This window comes from Anneissia japonica, unplaced genomic scaffold, assembly GCF_011630105.1.
Source record: "Anneissia japonica isolate Jap-2015-1 unplaced genomic scaffold, ASM1163010v1 scaffold288071_len251177_cov169, whole genome shotgun sequence".
NCBI classification, from domain to species: Eukaryota; Metazoa; Echinodermata; class Crinoidea; order Comatulida; family Comatulidae; genus Anneissia; species Anneissia japonica.
The window spans coordinates 63311-81051 of NW_022753604.1; the positions used below are offsets into that span (position 1 = coordinate 63311).

At 35.0% G+C, this 17741-nt stretch overlaps 1 protein-coding gene across 1 annotated transcript; it reads left to right on the top strand.

The window, feature by feature from the left end:
• Positions 1-795: 795 nt before the first annotated feature.
• LOC117122930 (condensin-2 complex subunit H2-like) lies at positions 796-17741 on the top strand. Its single transcript, XM_033268708.1, has 17 exons — positions 796-803; positions 1790-1794; positions 5911-6068; positions 6432-6513; positions 6916-6984; positions 7290-7366; positions 8012-8169; positions 9098-9193; positions 9465-9523; positions 10039-10171; positions 11634-11744; positions 12288-12415; positions 12725-12926; positions 13544-13596; positions 13964-14065; positions 15795-15950; positions 17079-17741. Exons 3-17 carry the CDS (start codon positions 5953-5955, stop codon positions 17217-17219), a joined length of 1683 nt encoding a protein of 560 aa, XP_033124599.1. The 5' UTR covers positions 796-803; positions 1790-1794; positions 5911-5952; the 3' UTR covers positions 17220-17741.

Below are 17741 nucleotides of genomic sequence, written 5' to 3' on the forward strand. Positions count from 1 at the left end.
ATTGCACTCATAAACATTCATTATTTGTATACTAACGTTTACGCCACGATTTGAACCTAGGACACTGGTATTAGTAGGTGAACACATAGAGTCACAAGAGAAGAACAAAACATAGTCTACAATAAATAACTTTTACATTGTTTCCTCTGGGGTTCAATAACTTATGCTGCTGATGTGATAGCTATATTTACATTAAAAATCAAATGTTATTATCAATAACATCATGATATAAAACATTCTATGCATACTTTGTATTTTCCCTTTTGTTGTATGTAAGATTAAACTACTACAAATATCACAAAAGCAAATATAATTGTTTAACTGGACCAATAAATGATAGCTTTATCATATACTCCTTATCTTAAAAAGTTGGTTGGAATTTGTCCATTAATGTGATACTGATTATATGACATTCTTGTATGTAAAGCTATATAATTATATCACAGAGGTCAAAAACCTCCCTAGAAATTTTTAGCATGGTAGGCCCTATATGTGATTGGTCACATTTCTGAATTCTAGGTCAACCTAGGGTCAACCTGGATACCTTGCCTGGGCTGAGCTGTCTGGGTTGAGAGGAATTTCATTCCAGGCACAAGTCATCCCAGGTTGGTTCAGACTACACATTTCTCAATTGTACTGATTGAAGCCAGTCTTGAGGCTGTAGTGTGATCGTCGCCTATGAGTGCACTGGAGTTCAGCCTTGACTGTGGCCTCTACTGCATCTTCACTGGGTACCAAATTTACAAACTTATAACAGTGTTTTAATTCCATTGTACGAAGACGACAGTGAAAAGATTATCTTGGTCTGAGTAACATTTAACACGCCCCTCCCCCTCACCCAGAATATTTTGATTTGTCTGCATTGGTTAAAATTCACTGAGGCTTAGAAAATCATTAGCTTACCCTAGAAAAAAAAAATCATGGGATGGAAGTGGTGTTTGGACTCAGGACCTGGATTCATAAAGAAACCTTTCTGATCACTAAGCTACTTCTCCACCATACTGACAAGCAACTGACTGACTAATTGATTGTTTGATTGATTAATTGACTGTATACCTTCTTCATGAAGCAATGCTTTCCTAGCAAGCTAACACCAGTGACTGGCAACTTGTCTGAGATCTACACAATCTGTTGGCACACTGTCACCAAGTGACTGACTGATCAATTGATTGATTGATTGATTGATTGATTGATTGATTGATTGATTGATTGATGGACTTATACCTTGTTCATGAAGCAATGCTTTCCTATCAAGCTAACACCAGTGACTGACAACTTGTCTGAGATCTACACAATCTGTTGGGACACTGTCACCAAGTGACTGACTGATCGATTGATTGATTGATTGATTGATTGATTGATTGATTGATTGACTGATTGATTGATTGACTTATACCTTGTTCATGAAGCAATGCTTTCCTAGCAGGCTAACACCGGTGACTGACAACTTGTCTGAGATCTTCACAATCTGTTGACACACTGTCACCAAATGCTTTGTATCAACCTCCTCCAACTTTAAAATTCTACATGCTACACTCATCTAAAATAAAATAAAACACATTAATCAGTCTACAGAATTGTAAAATAATTAATTTAAGATAACAACTCTACCAATTGTAATTTTTGCTAGAATATAATAATTAATATTATCATTAAATATACCATCTATAATGAAGTCTAAAAAAAACTCTTTCAAAAATTAAAAAAAAAAAGAGTTGTTCATTAAAAGGACCATCATTTTATTACCACTTATTCATAGATATTTTTAATACACAAAATTGATTACCAGAAGAATATGAGTCCAGTGGCGGATCCAATAATTCGAAATAGAGGGGGCCCCAGGAGGGGCTTTCACAGATAGAGGGTCTACTCACCTCACCCCCACCATGGTTGGTTAGAGGCAAGAACAATATGATTATAGCACCTCTAGAGGGCCAGAAATGGCACTCTCAGACTCAGAATTTGCTTATGATTTTATTTTGGAAACATTTAGGGTGGTGGTTATTATTCTACCTGTGTATCATTGAGGTCACCAAGAACACCAATGTTTTCAGATGATTTTCTAGAATTAAGCCAAGAAGCACAAATATTTTCCAGTTTCACCTAGCACAAAAAATAAAGAGCATTCATGATTATTATTATTATACAAACTATATACGCATTTAGAAATTATATTATCATAATATAATTCATTTAACCTTAATTATTATTCTTTAATAATCATAAATATCATCATCACAATTATCCTCATTGTATTTGTCAGCATTGCCATGATGATGAATATGACGATCATCATTATCATCTGTATCATAGACTGCACAGTATTGTTGGGTCTTGTCTAGCTGTAGTAAAATCCAAAGATAACCAGCGCAAAACAAATAAACACCAACAAATGTTAAACACAGATTACCTTTACATCAGCACCTAGTTGGACTTCCTCTTCTTGTGCCAATAAGGGTTGTCCTAAAATCTCTACTCGTTGCCTCTTAAATTCTATATCAGAATGTTCAGCAAATGATTCTACCACATCAACTGCACAATCATTTCCACTGTTTACCATCTGCCTTTTCATAGCATTACTACAACCTTTAGATAATCTCTTTTCTGAAAGACTCTCTGTAGTTGATGTGGTTACCGCATCATCTGACAACTGTAGATTAGTGTCAAAGACATCAGTGCATCTGTGACTGATTGTCTTAGCGCTAATGAGATTTGTGGTCTCAGGGATAGCAAGACTTGTATTTTCAGTCTTATTGTGTAATGTGTTTGCAGTGTTATTAGTCCTTGTGATCTCAGTAGTAGTGGGCTTTGTGATGTCAGTTCTCTTGTGTCCTGTGATGCCATCTTGTCCACCACAAGTGAATGGATCCACTGGATGGTCACCAGCTATTTTTCTTGTTGACTCAACTCTCTCCAGTTGAGTGGTTAGATTATTCTGACACGAAGAATGTAATGGTAATGGCAGAGTCTTTTCAAAGTCACCAGTTCCTGCTTCCTTAGTGTCATCTCCCAACAATCTCTGGCAAATCTTAGTAATTCTATGTTTAGTTTTTATTGTCACAAAATCATTAGCCTTATACTCAACAGTTTTATCCTTCCTCCAGCATAGTTTGTTTTGGAGATCTTTGAGGTGAAATGCACTCCACTGGTCAGTTAAACCCACACTGGGATTTCCATAGCAGTCCTTTAGCAACACCAAACTATCGGTTGATATTTCCATAGCGTGATGAACGATGAAAGCCAGAAGATTCCTTTGAAGTGACAAAGGAAGAAGCTGAATCCTTGGCACACTAAAAAAAAAACAAAAAAAAACAAATGAATCAATAATTAATTTATGTCAATTTTGAAACTTTCGTTTTCATTTATTCAATTACCTGAGGATTGCCAAAAGTGCAAGCACTATCAAGGCTCCATCTGGAATATTCACCTTTTAGACCAGTGGCAGATCCAGGAATTTGAAGATGAGGGGCCTGGAAGTGGACTTTCACCGATCGAAGATAGAGCAAAAAAAATTATGATTATGGCACCTCTAGATGGTCGGAAATGGTACTCCAAGACTTATTTAAATATAATTTTCTTTTTTCTTCCTCTCTTCTTAGGGAGGGGAGAGGGGACCTGGGCCGGCTGGGCACCACCTCCCCTTTAATCCGCCACTGTAGACACTAGATAGATTGCCTATATTTTTTTATTTATTTAAATTTCATAATTCATAATTAACAAACGTACAATTCTAAGCTGTTGCCGATACAGCATGGTTCTTTCTGACACAGTGCTTTCATGAGGTCAGGCCACAGCGGTTCCATCTTCCAGAATTTTACGTGCCATTTGCTTTCTGCAAACCAGGATTCTGCATGTTGAAGAGCATCTTCAGTGGAAGATAAAGCTTTATATAAGCCTATGAAAAATCGTAAAGCATAATAATATGTTAGATTAGGATGTATTAAATTGTACTGCCTGTATTGCAATTCTTAAACTAGCGGTGACGCTGGTTTCCTCTGTCGTTCCTGTTTTTGTTAGTGTTATCTTCAGGCTCAAAAGGTTGTATGGGTGATTTCCTTATTGTGCATGTTTAAAGTTGACATTGACATAAATCAAATTTATTATTTATTACAATAATTACGGTACGGGCCTAGTAGGAGGCCCTAGCCTATAGGCATGAACAGTAATTTTTTATTATAAAAAAATTTACGCTGTCTGTGGCTGGAGGCCCGGTACTGGATCCGTTATTTTCAAGTCTTAAAGATCCACTGGATTCGTTGTTGGCATTCCGGTACTGGACCCCCAGCCACAGCGAAAAACTTAATCCAATGTTTTTTAATTTCTTTTTATTTATCTATTTTGTACCTCAATAATTTTACATTTTGTCCAGGATCACTTTTAATAGCTTTAAAAATCATTAGTCTGGCTAGGCCTACTTTCATACATGCCAAGATTGAGAGAAGTGCTGGCTTGAGATTTTGCCACAGAAGGAACTCCAACTCCAACTCCAGGGCTCGCCTAGGGGCCAGAAATGTTTTGCCTAGATGGTATCTGGTGTACTCTAGGAGGACACTCTGTGCAGGTAATAGCTCAAATTAAACATCGCAACGATTTTTTCCGATGTTAATGTCAGGAATACTTCGCCTTGCCTACACAACTACTTATAGGAGGATGGTATAAGCCTAAGTGTAGGTGATATGGCTGGAACAAAACAGAGAGAGAGGGAGCCCTAGCAGCTTCATAATCATACATAGGGCCTAGCCCTAGGCCTAGACTAGACCTATAACATTTAAAAAGGCTTTGGATGGTATTTACCTCTCCATTGCTTAGGAAATGTATCATTTTCATCATTGGCTTTGGTCGTCTGTATATGTAATTCCATTACAGCAGTTTGGTTAAAAATTTAATAAGATTAATTAAGAAAGTCGCAATGCAGTCTGCATGCGCCAGGCCCATGTGTCTGATTACCTTAGGGCGACTGCAGGAAGACCAGTGTAAACACAGCTTCATCTCCGACGCGCGATTGGCTAATGCATATCTAATCCACTGCTCTGATCCAATGAAAAAGTCTCTATAATAGCGTTGAAGATTGCTGCACTTGTGTTTACGCGGGACCTTCCGAATTGTCAGTAATAGGACGTTGTTTTTCACGTTATTTTGGTTTTTTAAAGGTATATTTCTTAGTGTATGTTTTCCTTTTAAGTAGTTCCTATTTATTTCAACTATTTACTAGGGAAATGTAGGTTTACCGAAGCATATATAAGTTGATCATTGGCCTAGGCCCAGCAGCCAGGCTCGTTCTTCGTTCACACATCATCAAACATGCATTCTCAGATCACACACGCGACGATCCGATTGTCAATCCCTTCAATTATCTAGGTATATAGGGGCCTAAAGGCGAGACTTTTTTTATTCCTTGTTTCGCGCACTTATTTTTTTAAAGATTATCGGAGGCGGGCGGAATAAATATAGAATTTTGTTTTTTTATTTAGCAAATAGTTTTACCAAAATCATCCAGACGGAGGAGAAAATAAAAATAAAATTTTATTGGTGAATGTAAAATAGGATAAATGCTTCGAATTTATATAATTATGAAGAAATATACATATCTCGTCTTTGGCGATTCCAAGTCAGCAGAGGGCGCAATAAAAATAAAGAAAAAATGTTATTTTTTTCTGAAATTGTTGACTTTTTTGTGTCAGCGGGTGCGCTAATTGGCCAAAAATAAAATTTTATTTTTATTCCAAATCATCAATATTTGCAGTCAGCATAACATTCATTAACTAATAATATTTAATATTAGTTACTGTAACAAATGTTTGGTTAATTGACTACTTGATGGATTGAATTAATTTTTTCAGTAATTGATCGATTAACAGTTTGATTGCTTGGTTTTTATAATTGATTATTGGTTGTGATTCTTCTATGAAGATTGAGACAATTAAGATATCTTTTGATGGCGGTGCTACAACAATGAACTTTGCCGAAGCTGCACTGTTGATTCAAGGCTCTGCATGTATCTACAGTAAAAAAGTTGAATATCTTTACACCCTTGTCTACCAAACCCTTGACTTACTAGCCAACAGACGGTAGGTGATATTTTGGTTAATAAAATAATAAGTATTTTACTTCAATTTTTTATTACTAGTTCAATTCCATAATTTTTAAATTTTCATATCACAAGTAATGTGTATAGTTTTTTTTAAAGGTTTTTTTTTTTATTTATTTTTTTACAAATAATAGTTTTTTAAATAGGTTATGGTTAACTAAGTTCATAAGCTTGATTAATAAGTGTAGATAATAACAAACTAGGTTAATAAGCCTAAGTAAACAGACTTAAGTTAATAAGTTTAATGAAACAAAGTAGAATAAAGATTATTGTTAATTGGAGTAACTTGAAACAAATGAAGTTAAGTTATCAATTTATTGTGTGGTCTGTTTTTTCTCCTCAGAAAACAACAGCTTCCAAGTTCATTAGACAATGAAGGCAATGATGAAGATGTATCGGTTGCTAAGGGAAACATAGATCGAGAGGTAAATAGAAGTTAATTTAGGGCACAGGTGGGCAAATTGCGGCCTGACAGCGACATTTTTGCGGCTGTAAAAATGAATTAAATCCCTATGTGTTCTGCCCCACAAACATTTTCAGCTAGAAAACACTTATTTTTATGGCCAATCATCTGTAAAAGGTAATGTTAAAACTGAGAATAAAGGGGTACGAAAGCAGTGCATGAATATTTTTAGAAGCACACTGACAGCATCAAATTTTGGGTGCGGCCATCGGTGTGAAATCTAAAATTCACTTTGGCCCTCCGACCGATGATTATGCCTACCCCTGATTTAAGGGCATGTAACAGCATCTTCAAGTTATATTCACGATCTTACTCAACCAAAGTTTATTAACATGTTTTACTGTTTGTTTTGTTTATACTACAGTTTCTGTTGCTGGATGACGTTAAAGATTCTAACAATGTGGACATGAAAGATGGCGATCACAATGATAATGTAAGTTATATAAACTATGTTCTTATAATTATAAAAATAAGTCAGATTTATACAGCTTAAAATAATTAGTATAAAAAATTGTTTGTTGAGGGTGGACTTGTACCTGAGAACTAGGAAATGCATGTAATACTGGGTGAAATATACTAGCTAGGCCAAGGACCCAGACTTACCCCATATTTGGGAGGTGGGTTTACCTCTGAAGGTGTGCTTTTATCAACATTAGTATAATAAAGAAGAGAATGCTTACAGTTCGATGTAGCCCAAAAAATAACCAACTGTAATGAGTTTATTTTCATCACTTTTAGGTAATACAGCTGATGGTGCAGACACCTATGTCACTGCAGAAATTAGATGATGTTAATAAAGACACACCTCTACTCAGGTAAGTGTGAATATAACTCAACAGTTTGTATTCCTAGCTTTTTGTGTATACACCATTTTATCGTGTCTATTTTCGAACAGCGCCTCCAACGTCTGGCAACTTTTCACCGCAGGGACATCCAGCAGTTAAATTTCGTTTGTCCAGACACATATCTTCTTTTGATAACTTCGACAACCAAAAACATTGCTTTGGCATTGTTTTCAAAGAGTAGCCTAGGCCTCTACAACAACAAGGTCATGCACCAGTCACAGAGCTTGTGTATACTTGCTTAGATCCATGAAAAATATACCTTGGACGTTTCCTCCTAGAATGTTGAATGATTAGGTATGATATAAATATTCTGCGAAAATTAAAAGCAGTTATTATATAGTTTATATTGTTTTTGCCTAATTTACTTGTAATTGATAATTTCAATATCTATACTTTCTTACGTTTTCATTGACGTGGAGAAACTTGTTTTTGTTTTTTTGGCTTTTGTTTTTTCAATGAAAAATGACAAACATTTTTTTGTTTGAGTAGGAATGATAATACAATAGAAAAATTCTCGTTTATATTTCAGCTTATGTTATGTAAAATTGTAGCATCATTAATTTGGAATAAATTTATCTACTTCTTTGAATTTTTACAATAATTTTTCCACCACAGTCAGAAAGGAGAGATGCTTGGGAACCGAAGTGATTTCCGTTTTAACACGGGAAGTATTCTACCATCCGGTCTTCTGTTAATGGACACAGCTCAACTGTTAAATATAGAAGCCTCGCTTGGTGGCGTACCTCAATCAACACCAGTGGTCCTTGATAATGGTAAACCAAATTGTATATCTTTAAATCCTTGTGGATGGTTTTACTATTAATTTTGCTAGATGGGTTGTGATGATATACTGCCCTCTATAGATTTTACACCTACTGTACCCATAATTAGTTCATGTAGGCCTATTTATAGATTCTCTGCATTAAATATGTAAACAGTGTTTATATATTATTCTGAATCTCTGTCCAGATTATCAAATTTTCTTTGACAAAAATACTTCTGTATGCACATATGTAGTCATGATGTGCCTATATATGGTCATGGTGTGATGTCATGACCATATTTGCATATGTCACATGTTTTTGTCAAATAAAATTTGATAGTTTTGACACCTGGCTCAAAATAAAAAAAGGGTTCTGTAAGCTACATTTTGACATCTCTCTGTTGGGCAATTTTCATGGTATAGCGCCCTCTGTTATATTTTGACGAATTCACAAAGCAGATTTAGAATGTTTTGCAATCCCAGGGTTCTGAGTTTAATTTCTGTTAGGTAGAGCATCTTGTGTGTATGTGGAGGATATCTGGAGGCGGTTTGGTTCGCCAATCTCAAGGTCAGGGTTTCAACCCTTCACTTTGCATTCTGCTTGTGTCCTTGAGCAAGGCACGTTATCTACCTTTCTTCCATCTACCTGGCTGTATCAATGAGTACCAGCAAATTGCAGTGAGTAACATGCGGTTGACCAGCATCCCACCCAGGGGGAGCATAACTGGGGATAGTCCAGCCAGCATGAGCTCTGTGGCTTGGCAAGGATTTACTTGTGTGTATGTTTGTCTTGTGAAGGGATATGCCACTTATAAGAGGGATTAAGTTCGAAGTTTGGACAAATCCTTTGCCCTAGTGCCTAAAGCTGAATAATAAAAAAATGTAATAATGTATGTTAATAAAAATGGTAAATAATCAGAATAAATTATGTTTGTTAGATTTTACAGTCGAGCTGCCGATGCATGATGCTATGCCTAAAGTCCCTGACATTCCTGAAGCAGAAAATGGTATCCCCGAACCACATGATGTCAGTTGTAAGTAGCAATCAAATGTATATGGAAATGGAAATATGTCTCCCTCTGAATAAAGACCACTTTTGGGATGGGGGTTTCCATGTCTTTAGCAGCTTTGGTCTCTAATTAGAATAATAAAAGATAAAAGACATTTGCTAACCTGGGACTACAGAAAAGTGGTCTTTAATTGGAGGTGGTCTTTAATTAGAGGGAGAGCTGTATAATCTTGAACCCTTCTTAATTAAAAAAAAACATTATATTGACTGAATCGTTTTTGTTCTATTAATGCCAGTGGATGATGTAGAGATGGGAGATCCAATGGAGCATTCATTTGAGGAACAGGAACAGCAGGTAAATGATACAATTTAGCACATTGACTGCTAAGCTGTTTCATCCCACACGCCAAGCATAAAAGGCGCCACCGTAATGAAAATCGAAACGAAACACAAATAAATGAAAATTACCTATCTGCTGCAAAATCATAACTTTTTGCATGTTTTTACAACTATATTATCAATAATCTCACAGCAGCCAGTGCTGATAGATATCATCATACACAGCAAAATTAAATTTGATGTGTTAAAAAAACTCATTTAACCAGATCTCCCGGAAGGGACTACTTTCAACTCGGGACCCCTGCATAATTTTTACTTGATTTGAGATATAACAACATTTTTTCGATGCCTGAAAGGATATTTATATTGTGAATGGAATATCCCATTTCAGATATATATTGAACCCATAGTTTTTTTTCTATTTGAAGATTGCTCAATTTTTTCAGGCCTGAAACCATACCCTCATATTGTGAATGTAATGTTGCATTTGTGATATATATTTAACCAAGTGTTTTTTTTTTTCATTTTAAGGTTGCTCATCGAATGGAACTAAGGTCAAGGGAGCGAGAGCCAATCAAAATTACTCCTGCTAAAGTCGTTGACCCATGGCAAGCACAGGACCCTCATGAGGGCGATGCTATGTTACATAAACCTTTCAAAAAAGGTCAATACAAAAAAAATATATATGTGACCGGCTCTGGCAAAACCAGCAGTTTGTTGGAAAACTTCAAAATTGAGCTTCTGGTATTGTTAGATTCTGCATAAACTCTTCTTTAAAGCAGTGTTTATTTGAGAGAAATTGGTTGATTAATAGCAAAGTTATGATTGTTAAATAAATTGGATATCAGCCTTGTAGATTTTGAAAAAAACAGCTTCCAAAGAATCCAAAATCAATAGTTTATTATTAAGATTTGTATTTTTAAAATAATTTTAATATACTTTTCAGTTGGATTTAGCGATTGGTATTTTGCGGAAATGTTTTTCAACATCTTTTTTTAAAAAATGCGAAAACCAGAAAATTTTTTAAATTCTGATTCTTGAATGTTTTGGGTGCTTGTGCGAAATTAGAATTTGCAAAATACGGATGGTTTTGTCAGATCAGGTCACATATACATTCTTAAATTTTATAATCCTAATGATGCTAAAAATATTAATGATAATAATTAAAAATAATAATTACAATTATAAGGCTAATACAGTATGCAAATTAGGCCCTATCTACATTTATTTTTATTATTGTTTATTACAGTTAAATAATATTCTGTCTATTTTGAGCTAATAAACTTAGGCAGTGTCCAGACTCAAATTTTCTTTAACAAAAAAACTGTTCTATGCCCTTATATAGTCATGATGTGCCTATATATGGTCATAATGTGATGTCATCATGACCATATTAAGGCATGTTGCATGTTTTTGTCAAATAAATTTTGATAGTCTGTACAGGCCTTTAAATTTTTTAATCCTAATTCAGTAATGCTTGAAATAGTAATGATGATAATAAATAATAACAATTAAAAGACTAATACAGTAAACAGACAGACTGTACAGAGTACTACAGTGTTACGTCACGATACCGTGTGGTACTACTCCATTGCTGTCGTTGCAAAAAGAATTCAACCGGGTGCCATTTTCATCACTGACAAACCATTGATCCCAATTTCTAACGTAATTATTTAGATGTTGTATCTTACTTTTTCTTTGTAAATTTTAATTGATGATTAAATTTGTGTTCGATAATAATATAATGCAAGCTTTTGTGTTGTTAGTACATTTTGATGGTAAAATATTAGACTAAAATGCCTATTCCAGAATGCCTATGAAGTCATTCAGGTGTAATGATTGGTAACCAACGTCTGTTGACAACAAAGAGCGCCACCTGGCGTCGTGACGACACGACTAGTACTCTATACGTTTTAATATTATTGTTCATATAGTTAGTAACATACTGTCTGTATTGTGCTAATAAAGTATAAAAATGTAATTCAATTTTTGTTATTATATTAAAATTAAAATAATTTTTTTTCTCCTCATTGATCGTATCATTTATAATTACGTGTGTTTCACTTTTGTATGGGAGTTTCAACACTGACTGTTTATAAATCTTTATATCTAACAATCTATTATAGGTAACCCTGCCAAGTTGCCTCCTCCGTTGGAAACAAGTAAAAAACGGAAACGAAGGAACACACAAGATAAAGCGCCATTACAGACTTTGACAGATTTCATCAGTAAAGCTTGTAAGCCAATGAATTATTTGTTTCTTATGTTTGAGTTAACCACTTTTGGAACCAGAATATTTAGTGCTGGTCATACAGGGTGCGCTGGTGATGCCAGATACCAGTATATAGTGAAAAACAGGAGTAATATTCTAAAGTTTATTACTTCATTGTTATAGAACCACAGACTTAATGGCTGGTAGTTCGGGGAAAATAAACGTATGTATGTATGTTTGTTGTGTTACGTAGCCTGCAGTAAAAAGATTGCACATTGTGGAGCGCCCTCTGAACATATACCAACCCTTGCAAAAAGCTTGTACTCGGCAGAGGCTGTTTAAAGTACTGTCCTATTGCCACCGACGAGTTTACTCGTCTCTAATATTTTCACGCCAATTTATTAGACACACCATTTTGATGATATGTGACTTGATAAGATTTTTTAAAAAGTTCTAAAAAAGAGGTCATCGAGTAATGTCTTCTCAATAATAAACAATTTGTTTTATGGTACTGTAGTTTTAAAGGTTTCGTGATGACATGAATTTTTCTTCTTTTTATTCATTTAAGATAACACCTATAGCAACAAGCTGCCAACTAGCGCCCTCAAGAGGCCGGCATTCAGGGAGCTTGAATATTTGTACTGGCAAGAGTTTAGGAGGCAACAGCAAGTGTTCAGAAATGAGAAGAAATCATTGGTGCAGTATTCATTTTTTATAATCATCATCCTGTCTAGCCCTTATTTGACAAACACATGTGGCCTGAATATGGTCACAATGTCATCATATCATGACTATGTATAGGCACATCATGACTATATATGGGCATACAAACTGTATTTTGTCAAAGAAAATTTGATAGTGTGGAAAGAGCTTAGTTTAACTGTAATCACTTCAAATCAATAAGATATTCTTGATTTAATCAATAAAATCAATTCTAAATAGATATATCAATACAAATCAATAATTGAAAGATGTAAGTTCTATGTTATTTTTATTTTAAATCAGGCCAGACAAGGTAGATACCAAGAACTGGTAGAAAGGGAACGAGAAGATGAAGAAAACCAAGCTGAAGGGGAAAGAGAAGAAAATCCACTACCCTTGGCCGATGACAATGGGCCCGATGATTTTGGATTTGCAAACGATGACATTGATGACGACGATGATGATATTGATCAACAGGCTGGGGGTGACCATGTCAAACCTAGTGGTAAGATTACAGTAGCTTAGGATCTTAAAACCATGGAGCTTTATAGCTTTTTTGAATTATTTATTTGAAATCCGTTCTATAGTAATATGCACCAGGTACTCTTTCTGTTGCCAGTCTTCTTTTATTTTATTTGGGAGGGGGAGGGCGGCACCCAAAATACTTTCCCCACCCCCCAAAAAAAAATCATGCTCAAGTAGTTAAAACGACATCAAATCACCTTTTTTTGTGAGCTAGTGCCCTTCACCTAGTCATTGAACCACCACTTTACCTTTGCAGCCCCCCCCCCCTACATCAGCCCCCATGAGTAGATTTCCCGCACGATTAGAAAATCTAACAGTACTGGGTTTGGTCTAAAGGAGTTCAAACATGTCATTCCACTCTTAGAAGAAGCCTTTTAATGGAGAAAGTGTACCTTTTCAGCAAGGTTTGCCTAGGTTGACACTAACTCCGGCTATAATTATGAAATCGATTAGAAGATTGTTATTCTTCTTGTTATTCTTGTCAAAAATATTTGATGCTATTCCAATGCTGACAATATCAAGTGGTGGTTGTTGTAATTGGAATTAATTATTCCTATTTTTAATAATTCTTATTTTTAATATTTTTTCCACCTATAGAAACTGAAGAGCCGCATGTATCTAGTTATGAAGACTTAGTTCGACATCATGTGGTAAGGACATTATTTTTTATTTATTTTAATCACGTAATGATTTAATGAAGTTGACAAATCCAATCAGAAAAGGGGCACTCAATAGGCACTGCGATTTATAAGAAGACCTCCTTGGGGTCCCCTGCATGCTTGTCGTGTCCATGTACAAAGTATTTATATTAAATTATGATTGAAACAACATATTGTACGTACAGTATACTTAAAATTCCAATATTTACATTTGAAACAAGAATTCCCCACCAGAAGCCCCCAGCTATGGTGTCTGCTGAGGGAAATTAATCACTGTAAATGGATCGGTCTATATGGTCACTAGTGAATACTATTGTTGGTTGATATTGAAAATTAATGAGTTATTTTACTTTGTTAGGAATCGTATCTCGATAGTGCCCAAAGGTTTGCCCAGTTGACAGAGCTGTCTAAAAGAGTCTCTGAGTGGGAAGACAAGATGGCTCCTCTGCTAATAAGAGAGGTAAGTCTACTTTTTATAACACTTAATTTTCAGTAGTTGATTGGGGTGAGAGTATGTGGGTAATTATTAGTGGAGTTACATTCCTATCCAGGATGCATTATTATTGTAGTAACAATAAGCTTTTTTCATCCTTTTCCTTTTTGGTAAATTTTCTGACATTTTTACTACTAAGGTCCAAATGATCACCCACATAGAGAACCTCACCATAAAATATGTACCTGAATACAGTGGGTGATTCCATTATTTTCTTGAGGGTATATAAAGAAAAGCACTGGAATGAAAATGGTATGCCTGAATACAACCAGCGATTCCATTATTTCATTGAGGGTATGCTGCAGTTTTGCTCATTATGCATGGCCTGCGTATTGTTGGTACGGTTTTCAGGCACAGGACAGGTATGCACTCTGTGAACTGCTCTAGACAGAAACAGAAAATTTATTCACTATAAAATTTCAACTTAACCTTTAACCTTCAGCATTTTAATCCACCATTGATAAAAGAATTACATCATATGGACAGTGACCTTTCACAAATGATTGGGAGTTAGTGCTGGTCCCTATCCTTGTTTGAGGATGACACACCTTGGATTATGTTGATGTTATGTAAGGCACTCAAGTCAAACTATAATCCAGAAGATACAATAAAATAAAAATAAGAGTAGGGGGATTAGGTTGGATTATACTTTGCATAAGATGTTTAGTTCCTTAATACTGTTTGATTTTAGAAAATATCTGTGGTTATTTTTATACTTATTGAGTGAAGCACCTAATTATATATTACTCTGTGCATAACTTAATTTATATATCTGAAAAAGTCTTATTCTATGTACAGTTCTCTTTGCTTTTGTTACATTTCACCTACTTAATATTTTCCTTCCAGTTTGGACTGTTCCAATATTTTCAGGGATGTTCTTTATCTGTATACAAGTGTGTTTAAATATTATTCAAATTTGATTACATCACATTATGCTAATTCGTAACATCCTGAAAAGTTAGAGCAACCAAAAATATCTAATGCTGTGTCCACACTATCAAATTTTATGTAACAAATTTGCATGATGTGCCCATATATGGGCATGATGATTTCATCTTATACCCAAATATGGGCATATCTCATTTATTTGACTCATAAAATTTGATAGTGTGGGCAGAGCCTAACAAACTATCATTTAGATACATATCATAGATTATATTATATGTCTGATATCATATGATATATGTAGTTGAATGGTGAGTTGGATGGCCGAGTGGTTAAGGGAGGCGTGCTGCAGCGTACAGCCATAATGTCAGCGCTGGTTTGAATGGCACACTCGCCTATGGTTCTGCAGGTGGCACAAGTCTTCTCGGAAAAGGACTAAAAACCATAGGCCCAGTGTACAATTAGCTCATGTGCGCTATTAAAGAACCCAGTACATCTTTCGAGACGAGTAGGAGGACCGGTTACCGTTGTTGTGGACAGACGAGTAACTGGTACCAGTTTACCAGGTACTGTAGCCCAGAAACTAAGGGACACTTAGGGGAGGAGAAAGTTGCTGTACGAGCTTGTCCACGCTTCTACAAGTACGATGATCCTCACATCAGAGAGGCCTGTACTTATCGGTAGATAGATAGATAGCAGTCTGGGGTTGGGATCTAATCCCCCCATATTTTGATAAAGACAGATATATGACAGGCAAGATAGCACATTATATATTAACACTAATAGATTTTTTTTTTTTTTCTTTTTTTAGGAAAAATTTGGATTTTTTGATATACATGAATACGGAACAAAAGTGCTAAAGAAACTTGCTGAGGCAAAAGACACAAAAGAGGTCAAGTTCAAGGAGGTCGTTTCAGACACCAGGAGTTATGATGTGTGCCGGTTATTTTTATCATCATTACAGTTGGTAAGTGATTTACTGAGCATGTGCCAATCAAAATACTTTAACATTTTACAATTTTCTCTGCCGGACGTACCTGTAACCCTTTATTTCTATATTATCAGAGAGGCTTTAAAAAAAAAATAACCATTTGATTTGATATATTTTAACCTAGATAACTATTAAAATATTTAAATTGTTAAGCCCTACCTCATGATTATACAAAGTGGCAGATCCCAGACAGATATAACATTTAGCTTCAAGTTGAAAATGTGTCATTTTTCATAAATTATTCTGTAAAATGCATATTATTATTGCAGATTAGTTTTAATAATTTTATTTAATCTGAACTTCTTGATGATCATACCTTTTCAACCCTTCTATTACATTGTATTGTTCCAGTTTTAGTATCAAAATATAAAAAATATGTAGGAAATAATCAAATGGTATGTTATATTACATACCATTATTTTCTAAATTGCTTTCAACATGTTTTTGCTTGTTATTATATTTAAGATTTTATTATCCTTGAAAAATTGTGGTTGTAATGAAAAGCTCTTTGATACTTTTGTAAAGGTGAATAATAATGCATGTTAGATTAAATAATAATAATGTTGAAAGACTGATCAATGCGAAGGCCTTCACGTACGTACAGTATTTACCTGGTCTGCTGTGTAGGCAGTGATTGACTATAGTTAACTACAGTATTGATTATATGCCCCCTTTGTGCTTTATTGACTTTACTGTTTTCAACGGTGGATCCAGATGGGGAAAAGATGAACAATTTGGCTTTCCAGACTGACTAAACTTCCTGCATTCTCTGTGTGTTTTATTCATATGAAAGATGGTTGGCAGTCTAAAAAATCTCAAAAATTATTACTAAATAACTTTCCACCGGCATAATTATGCGGGTAAGGCAAAACAGACTTGTACGGAAGTAGTGGCAAACCCCTCCCCCCACTCCGCAGCTTTGCATAGTCTTGCCCAATTGCCAAAGGACGATGAGCACTTTGGCCTGTGAACCCAAAGCTTTAGGCTTTAGCTTTACCTTTTTACCTATCTGAAACAATCTAGCAATCTTCACAAAAAAATCACAGCCATAATTGAAGCCGATTCTAGATTAGCAAGTTACAAACCTGTTTCCTTTTTTTTCAGGCAAATTCTCGAAATATTGATATCACTTGTGATATGGTTGATGGTTTAGCTGTAGTCGACTCGATGCGATTGACACTCCTACAACAAGAGCGCCACCACGAGCAGCTCGCTAATTACCTAGCCCCATCCTTTGCTACATAATTAACTGGTGAAATATAATGACTTTTTTAAATAGTAAAACTCGCAGCAGCTCGCTAATTACCTAGCCCCATCCTTTGCTACATAATTAACTGGTGAAATGTAATGACTTTTTTAAATAGTAAAACTTGCAGCAACTCGCTATTTACCTAGCCCCATCCTTTGCTACATAATTAACTGGTGAAATATGATGACTTTTTTAAATAGTAAAACTATACAGGTTTTTTATTTTAACTTTAATTGTAGGAAATAATGTTTTTAAATTATTATTTTTTTTTTTTAAATAATAAAACTATATGTGACAAAGACAAGCCAAACCAGTCAAATCCTGTTACAGAGATAATGGCCAAAACATGCTGGAATGTCAACATTATTAAAATCTAGTTTATTTGCACTAAACTGTTACCTCTATATTTGTAGATCATGCTATGCTATTATTTTCCCTATTTTCAATTTTAAAACAGCAATTTTTAACAATTTGGTGGTGATTTTTCCATGAGAAATGCCTGAAACTTTGAAGGCTGA